Source organism: Stegastes partitus, unplaced genomic scaffold (genome assembly GCF_000690725.1).
Source record: "Stegastes partitus isolate 25-593 unplaced genomic scaffold, Stegastes_partitus-1.0.2 Scaffold169, whole genome shotgun sequence".
Taxonomy (NCBI): domain Eukaryota; kingdom Metazoa; phylum Chordata; class Actinopteri; family Pomacentridae; genus Stegastes; species Stegastes partitus.
Window position 1 is genome coordinate 1 of NW_007577900.1, and position 9,319 is coordinate 9,319.

General features: G+C 42.5%; 1 protein-coding gene across 1 annotated transcript; it reads left to right on the forward strand.

Moving 5' to 3' along the window:
• Positions 1 to 7: 7 nt before the first annotated feature.
• Positions 8 to 9,080, forward strand: LOC103355842 (slit homolog 1 protein-like; the record flags this gene model as incomplete). The annotated part of the gene is made up of 12 exons (XM_008279771.1): positions 8 to 167; positions 250 to 374; positions 480 to 577; positions 660 to 799; positions 2,613 to 2,706; positions 2,819 to 2,956; positions 3,040 to 3,268; positions 3,347 to 3,477; positions 3,594 to 3,748; positions 4,709 to 4,997; positions 5,329 to 5,540; positions 5,642 to 9,080. Coding segments are annotated over 12 exons (2,010 nt in total), but the record flags the coding sequence as incomplete, so codon positions are not given.
• Positions 9,081 to 9,319: the final 239 nt, after the last annotated feature.

Here is a 9,319-nt window from a genome sequence, read left to right on the forward strand (position 1 = left end):
CAGGGCAATTGGTGCCAACCCCTTGTATTGTGACTGCCGCCTGCGCTGGCTGTCTGACTGGGTAAAGACTGGGTACAAGGAGCCTGGCATCGCCCGCTGTGCCGGCCCACAGGGAATGGAGGGCAAACTGCTCCTCACAACACCTGCAAAGAAGTTTGAATGTGGAGGTGAGTTTTTGTGCCAAACTATACAGTAAGCCGCATTAGTATTCGCACACAACTGATCCTTTTCTTTCTGGCATTTTCTTAGGTGATGTGGACAATTCAGTGTTGGCCAAGTGCAACCCCTGTCTGTCCAGTCCCTGTCTGAACCAAGGCATCTGCCACAGCGACCTGGTGGACATCTACAGGTGCAGCTGTCCTCCAGGATTTAAGGTCAGACTTACTCAGCCTACTTGTGAAAATCCATTTTAGCGTACCTCAGTGTGTTACAGGTCTCGAAGTGTGCACAGTTCTCATCATCTCTTTTCTCTGTCGCAGGGTAAGAACTGCGAGACTGGTCTGAACGCCTGTGTGAGTAACCCATGTGCCAACGGAGGAACCTGTCAAGTGAATGAGGATGATGAGGGAGAATACAGGTGAGGAAGCTTTGAGATCAGTACAAAGTAAAGAAATCTTCGTTATCCTGTAAATTAACTCCACATGATGTGTGTTCCACAGTTGCACGTGTTTACTGGGCTTCGAGGGCCCCACTTGCCAAACCAACATTGACGACTGCGAAGACAACGACTGCGAGAACGGAGCGACCTGCATCGACGGGGTCAACAACTACACTTGTTTTTGTCCCCCCTACTACACAGGTTGGTGCTGTTTGACTCAAGAAGCCCTGACAATCATCTATTTAAATCAACATGCTAAGTATTAAAGTATTAAATCTGCCAACATTTTTCAAACATAAAAGTCAGGATGTTATAAAATGCCTCACAAAACTATTTAAAAAAGACTTGATATTAGCAAAGAAATTTGTGATAAGCATTCATAACTACATTTTTACTTTAATTAAGCAAAATGTTGAAGTTACTAAGACTGTAATTCTTCTTTTTACTTGTGAAAAAATATTCAGTCTTGTCTTTGCCTTACCAATATTGTCTGATTTTTTTTTTTTTAAACTTTCTTTGAACACGAAAAACATCGAAAAACTTTACAGCTCTAAAAATATTATACAAAAATGTCATTTAGCTGTCTAATATACACATCTGATGTAACAGTGAACATCAACCAAACAAAATGATTAAAACACAAAAAAGAAGTTTGGAAAATTAAAGGAAGTAAACTTAAAAAAAACACTTTAGCTACACAGCACAACTCGTAATACGGTCACTTGCTACACATACATTGCAGTCAGACCTGCTGCACATTTCAGCAGCACTCAATCATCCTCCAGTTTTCAGTTCTAGACTTGTAAGACGAACGGCTGCCAGACCTTATAGAATTCATCAGCAGATCCTGTCAGAGGAGATCTAACTGTCTCTCGCTTCAAAAACTGCATAAGATCTCTATTCCAGTGACTATGGGTACGCGGTGTTTCATATTTCCACTTACGAAATTGCACATTTAGGTCCTCTTCCCATAAGCCCTTAATTATAGATAAGGAGGTGCAATTAAGATGGGAAATTAGTTCATGTAACTGTGTAACCACACCCTTACCGAGTGGATTTACAGCCAGGATGTTGTCTAACATGGTTTTATTTGGTGGATTAAGGAACTGGGCTAGATTAGTTTGTGCAAAGTCTCTAACCTGTAAATGTCAAAAAAAGGAAACCCTGATTGTTAGTAAGATTATGTTTCTAATTCAACTGATCAAATGAGGTTAAATTACCTTCATTATATAGATTTAATACATTTTGTCTCACAGATTTTAAAAGCAAAGTCCTGCAGTGATGGAGGGGAGATTGATTTTGAGCTATTGGTGCTGAAATGGAGATTAATATAAACCAACAGGATTTAAGGGGAATGTGTGAGTGTTGGGTTGTTTTTCTAGGTTTTATACAAGGTTTTCAAGACAATATGCTACAAATATATAAATATTAGTAGCCCAGTCATACTATTCAAAGTTAGATATTCCTCCTGATTGCTTTGGCCTCTGCAAAAAAAAATAAAAAATTTAAAAAGCCTTACAAATTCTTGGAGGTTTATTATTGCAAATGAATTCTGAAATAGATTTGTCAAGGGCTACAATCTTCTTCTCATCAGTACTGGCAAACAATGAAACAAATAAACTAATTTTGGTAAAACATTCATCTTGACAGCATTGATTGCCAGCAGCAAAGGGAGTGGAGTGCATCTTTGAAAATCACTCCTGATTGATTTAAAATAGAAAACTGCTCTGATTCTTGAAATAAGCAAAGCCTTCTATTTTCTCTCACTACGTACCATGCAATCTACTGTGTTACCTGTTTCTCTTCTCACTGACTGATTGAACTGATTGAATTCTGAAATAAATAAATAAATGAATACAAAGACCAATTACCTTATTTTTTTTTTATGTTTAATGCAAATTGTGCTTCACCCGACTATTCATCCTTGATTTAAAAATCAAAACTGACAATCAGTGGTTCTGGCTTTGTGTTGTACAGCAGTTAGCACTGTTTTCAAATATTTGTTATTGTGTAGGGGAGATGTGCGAAGAAATGGAAGATGTGTGCGCCCCTGGACGGAGCCCCTGCCAACATCAGTCTACCTGCCTCATCACCTCGACTGGACCCAAGTAAGCATTTGTTGCCAGAAGCACTAGATACAGAAAAAATAATGCAAAGTAGTTACTACTGGAAGCTAGATTTGTGTGCATTTAGACTGACTTCAGCATTTGTGTGTTGCAGATGTGTGTGCTCTCCTGGTTATGTCGGTGATGACTGCAGTGTGGACTACAATGACTGCGAGGAGCATCGCTGTCAGAACGGAGCTCAGTGTGTGGATGAGCTAAATGGATACTCCTGCATCTGTGCTGAAGGATACAGGTGGGAAAAGAACTAATGAAGCATTATTTTGGCTGCTTACAGTAGTTTCCTCTGATTTACCCTCGCTGTCTTCCTCTCTGTAGCGGCCAGCTGTGTGAGGTTCCTCCGTCTCCACTGTCCCTGTGTGAGCTGGCCGACTGCCAGAACAACGCCCCCTGTGTGGAGCGAGGTGGGCGTGCCCTCTGCCAGTGTCCTCCAGAGTTTGGGGGGCCACGTTGTGAAAAGCTGGTCAGCGTCAACTTCATCGACAGAGACTCCTACCTGCTGCTCTCTGACCTCAAGAACTGGCCTCAAGCGAACATCACCCTACAGGTAGCCACAGAGTCATCTCTGGGATTTCTGCCCTCTCTAAAACCTGAATTATTCAAACACCCAATGATCTCCCTGCAGGTGTCAACAGCTGAGGACAATGGCATCCTCCTGTACAATGGAGACAATGATCACATTGCAGTGGAGCTCTACCAAGGCCATGTCAAGGTCAGCTATGACCCCGGCAGCCAGCCAGGACACGCTATATACAGGTAAGGTGTCATTTACAAGCCTTACGTTTCCCATCACTGTTGGTTGATTCCTGATGAAAATTAAATGAATTGATTCACTCTGGATCATGTGTCCAATCTGTGTTTTCCTCTTTCAGCACTGAAACTATCAACGATGGTCAGTTCCACACAGTGGAGCTGGTGACCTTCGACCAGATGGTGAACCTGTCTATTGACGGGGGTCTCCCTACCACAATGGACAGCTTTGGGGCGGTGCGGCCCCTCAACGGGGAGGCTCCACTATACGTGGGGGGTAGGGGCCCTCTCCAGAACACACCTCCCTCCTCTGCAGGCACTCTTTAACTACTACACTACTGTCAATCACCACCCCTCCCCCCTCGCTTTGTCACCACCGCAACCACTCCCCTCCTCTCAGCCATGCAACCCCTCAACCCCGTCCTACCTCCAATCAAACCCAAACCCTGTCCTCCACCCGCACCATCCCCACCTTCAGTCATGACTGTGTTTGCTAGGAGACACATTTTAAAAAACATTTTGTGTAGATCTCCCGATACACATACATTTGCAATGAAAAAATAACAAAAATGGCAGATCATAATTTACAGTGAACACACAATATTCCACTTTATATACTCTTTGCCATTGCAGCACTTTTTTACAGTGTGTAAACTACGCCCTCTAGTGATAGTACCAGAACAACTACCAGGCACAGTCTTCACTCTAGATTTGTTTTGTATTTGCATGGATTTTTTTGATTTTGCACAAGATGCAACTGTATGAATTTGTGATGTGTAATTTAGCCACTCTTGACATTCACAGAATCTGACATTTAAAATGTTAAATTGTAGCTGAAGAATGTGAACTGAAACATTTGTCACCATGAGAGTTTGTTCAGGAGTGGCTCAAAATTTGTAACCGTTAGTTTTACTGCTGTGGTGTGCTGTGTTGTACTGTGCTGTTCTTCATTCATACAACACTACAGAAGGCATTTTCTCATACCTCTTTGTCTTTTGCTGTCCTCTTTTTCAATCATGGTGTGTCCTGAGGTGCCAATGAAAAAGATCTAAATATTTAAAATAAGAGTTGCGTATTTAAATTTGAGAAACTGTACATGCAGGTTGGGACACACATGCTTGAAAACGCCCTTCTCCATTACACTCATACCAGCCCTGTGTTAGCTGTTGTTTGTGGTCCATTCTGCACGTCTTCACCCGAATAAACATCACTTCTCCTCCTCCTCCTCCTGCTCCAGGCATGCCTGTGGACGTACACTCTGGCACCTTCCGTCTGTGGCAGATCCAGAACGGTTCCAGTTTCCATGGCTGTATCCAGAACCTGTACATCAACAACGAGCTCCAGGACTTCACCAAGACCCAGATGAAGCCCGGCGTGGTACCGGGCTGCGAGCCCTGCAAGAAGCTCTACTGTGTACATGGCATCTGCCAACCTGATGGGGTCCAGGGACCGGTGTGCCACTGCCAGCCAGGCTGGAGCGGGGCGCACTGTGACCAGCCTGCCACTAACCCCTGCCAGGGCAGCAAGTATGTTAACAAATGTGGATCTGGTTTTAACCACTTATGCACATGAGTTCAGCGGTTCCCAATCTATGGGTCGCACCCTCTCTGAGGGGTTGCAAGATAAAATGTCAGACAAATGTACTGGAGTGAAAAGTACAATATTCCCTCTGAAATGTAGTAGAGTTGATGTATAAACTCACATAAAGTCAAATATAACTTCTGCAAAATGGTAAATGCACTTAATTTACTTAAACTTTTTAAATGTTGCAAATCCACGCGGCTGCTCCTAAAAAATCTGCTTAACTGATTTATTCATTGAGCTTGAAATCTGATTGAGGTTATTGCGTCTTACTAGATGTGTCCATGGAAAGTGCATCCCACTGGACGCTCAGTCGTACCGCTGTGAGTGTATGGAGGGTTACCGCGGCGCCCTGTGCAACCAGCAGGGCGAGCTGTTCAACCCCTGCCGTCGCCTGTCCTGCAAGCACGGTCGCTGCCAGATCTCGGACACAGGAGATGCGTACTGTCACTGTGAAAGTGGCTACACCGGGGAGCTCTGTGATGCAGGTTGGTTTGCTTTCCGTGTCTCCCAAAGGAAAAGCACTTCAGAACAGTGACATGATTAACAACTACACTCATGCATTTGGGTGTTCTTACTGTTTTTCTAGAGTCCGAGTGCCGAGGGGAACCTGTGCGAGACTTCTACCAGGTACAGCGAGGATACGCTATCTGCCAGACAACACGCATGGTCTCTTGGGTGGAGTGCACCGGGGCCTGCGACACGGGGGCCTGCTGCGCCAGTCAGAGAATGAAACGCCGGAAATACACCTTCGAATGCAGCGATGGAACCTCCTTCAGCGAGGAAGTGGAAAAGACCATCAAGTGCGGCTGCGTGGGCTGCATGTAGCACCATTCACTCACATTTCCTGCCACTGCTGCAGCGCAGAAGATGGAAAGAAAGTAAGGAAGGAAGGAAGGAAAGAAGGAAGAGAGAAGACTGGAGCAAAGCAAAGGAGGGAAAGAAAGAAAGAGAGAGATTATAAAGAATATATATAAAACCTCTATCTATATATTATGGACAACAATGTTTGTAAAATAGGACATTTCCTCCCCTTCCAAGGGTGTGTGACCTACAGTAACACAGAGAAACCAACATCAACAATGTAGAAGTGACAACAACAGCAACAAAACCATTGTATCTGCAACATTGCTCCAAGGGGTCCAGAGATTTTAAAGGTGTTGCGCTCCGAGTGAGGCATCCCTCCAACCCAAATTATCCAGTGTGAATTCCCCATCCATCAGTGAGGCCTCTGACAGCCTAGCCACCATCTACCATCTTTACTCCGTGGAGGCAGCGAGGACAGCGGGGTCCAGCCTGGCTAAGAACGACAGAACAGGCAGAGAAAGACGAAAAAACAAAAAAAAGAAGGGAAAAGCTCAAGAGGGATAAGAAGAGAGCTGGACCGTTTGACTTGGCAAAGCTATCTTGAGTTGAGCTTGGCTGGGTTGCCTGGACTTGGGCTGGATATGGTTTGGGTTGAGTTAAAGTTGTTGTTGGTTTGGTGTAGCAATTTCTCTGCCAGGATACAGTCATCCATCCACACATGTACACGCAGAAGTGAAGAGAAAGAAAGAAAACGTAGGGTTAGAGCGGCACATAATCCTGTGCAGATGTCGTGGCTGCGAGGCGAGGTGGTCTGGTGTCACAGTCGTTTTGCTGTGTGGTACCGTAACATAGAAACTCCATATAAAAATAGAGACTGCACTGACTAGCAGCACTGAAAACAACAGTTCATCCACCTCTCTGAAGCACATGATCACACATGCATGGCATACATACATTTTGACACACAACGTGAGAGGGCTTGTGTGGTGCAACTACTCTATTCTGTTCCTACAGCAGACCAATCCGGCGCTGGCAGTGCCCCCCGTGGTTATCAGCCCCCCCAGCATGTATTGCCTCAGGGTTAGGGTGATTTGCAGAAACCCGCCCCCCTTTTGAGCAGGAGGCCGATTAGCCCTGCTCCTTTTGATGCCTGCAGTATTAAACTTGTGCAAACTGTTGCATGTGTGGAGAAGAGTTTGCCAACAACTATGTAGAACTTCTTAATATCATTATAAATGTTACTACGAAACAAAAGGTTGCAGAATCATCTTCTGAGTTTTGTTTTGTTTCTGTCTAATTTCTCATATTGATTTATTTTTATTTTTGTTATATTTTTTTGTTATATTTTGTCTCATGATGTAACCTAACTCCTTTAGCTGCCCCAAACCTTCCCCTACAACCCTTTATATAGAAATGCCTAACAGATTCTAATATATATATATATTTGTATTTCATTTTGGTATAGTATTTTTCTATGTTAAAGAGTAAGTCTGTTTCTGGAAGCTTTGGGACTGGTGGAAAGGCATTCAGTTGGTTCCCGAGGTGTTTTTATTTGTTGATCTCACTTGCTCCAACAAGGTAATTAATTACGTTAATTGGCCAAAAATGCAGCAGCTGGTTGGCCTTGTTGTATAGGAGGCAGTATTGGTCTAGAAATATGTTTAATATTGTATATGTTGTCTTCCATGTGAATATTACATCTAATTCATGAGAGTCTGTGCTTGTTTTTATTTATTTTATCTAAAGGCGTTTTTCCTGTAGAAAGTGAAAAGCATAAATGTTGCTGGCATTCAGATATTTTCCAAAATTTAAAAAAAAAAGATTTTAAAAAAGGCAAAAATAATTAAGAAAAAAAAAATAGCATAAAAAATCTGTAAGGTATTTGTTACATCACTTAATAGCGAGTTACGGCAGTGTTTTTCCTCCTCTCTGGCTCAGACATTCCTCATTTTGCTGCAGGGGCTGGAGAGTTCAGAGATTAAGAGATGTCCCCCTCAAACTCACCTGGTGATTGAACACACCACACTTCAAGGCTTCCGATTGTTTTCATGTTCATTTTTTTTGTTGAAGTGTGCATTTCTATCATTTGAATCTTGAGAGACGTTTGCCACGGAAAGGAGGTGCTTTTAGTTCAACAGAGTGAAAGTAGTCAAGCTCAACTGATCATAAGCTGCTGTCAAGCCAGAAGAAACAGGATGAAGTTGCCTCTGTGGACAATGATCATGTTAAGGTATAATCATCCTAGATCTCTTCGCACAGGCAACTGTGTGAAGCATTACATGCCTACTACTGACAGATAATAAACGAGAAAGGTCTGGACATTTTCAGTCTGTCAGTACTGACTGGCTATCCATACAGAAAAAAAAAGAAGAAATGGTGCCAATTACAGTGAACAGTCATACCTGAATGTATAAATGTGTATAGATAAATATGACCTATGCTTATTCATGAAGTGGTAACTTTTAGCTGTTATTTAGTTTCCAATGTAAGATATAGAAATCACATCCTGTTGAAGAAGTGACAGTCCATCGGGATGGCGTAAGGCATTGTTCTCCCTGCAGATTGGGATTGTGTTTATCCATTTTGCTGATCTAAATGTTAAAAAGTCTCTTTATAGTGTGAAAGGCTGCAGACCCAGATCTCAGCTCGGTACAATGTCACATCACAGAGCTCCTATTCATATTGCTACCCATTTGTTTTACATGCTGTTGATGTGATCCCAGTGGTGTACAATAACATTAAAGAAGATCTCATAAAGGATACTGATGAACAGTCACTGTAATACTTAGGCTGTGCGCCTCCTAAAGGTGCATATTTAGTCGAATGTGACTTTCTTTTCATGTCTCCTTTCCTTCCTCTGCACTGATCTGTACTGGACTGGTGCATTCAACTTCCTGGTAGACATCTTAGTGGTGCTTGTGCTATATTGAGATGTAATTCAGTTGTCTGGTCACCTGACCAGAAACACAGATTTTCCATCCTATGAACTATATACATAATTGTTATTGTGAACAACACAATGTCTCTGTTGTATTGAAATGGTGCAAAAACTTAAGAAATATCCCTGGTTGGGTTCTGTCTATTTGCTTTTATGTTACAGGACTGATGGTGGGATTGAACTGAAAAACTCAATAATGCTGAATGTATGTAGTGCCACCGACAAAATGTTTACCAAACCTCCACTCTTTTCATTAATTAAACTTAAATGTGTGTGCTTTTAAGGGTGTGTTTGTCATTTTTGTCTCTTACTTGACCTTTTTTTCTTCTGATAGATGAGGCAAATTCCCTCATTATTATTTTTTTTTTTTTTTTGCATGTGTCAACTGTTGTTTCCAAAGTCTGGACTGAGCCTTCAAGTCTTGGCCAATCAGACTTGACTTCAGCACTGGTGCTGAAGACACCTACAAATTACACCTCCAAACAAAGATCGCTCTTGTTCGCATCCCAAAGCATAAGGATT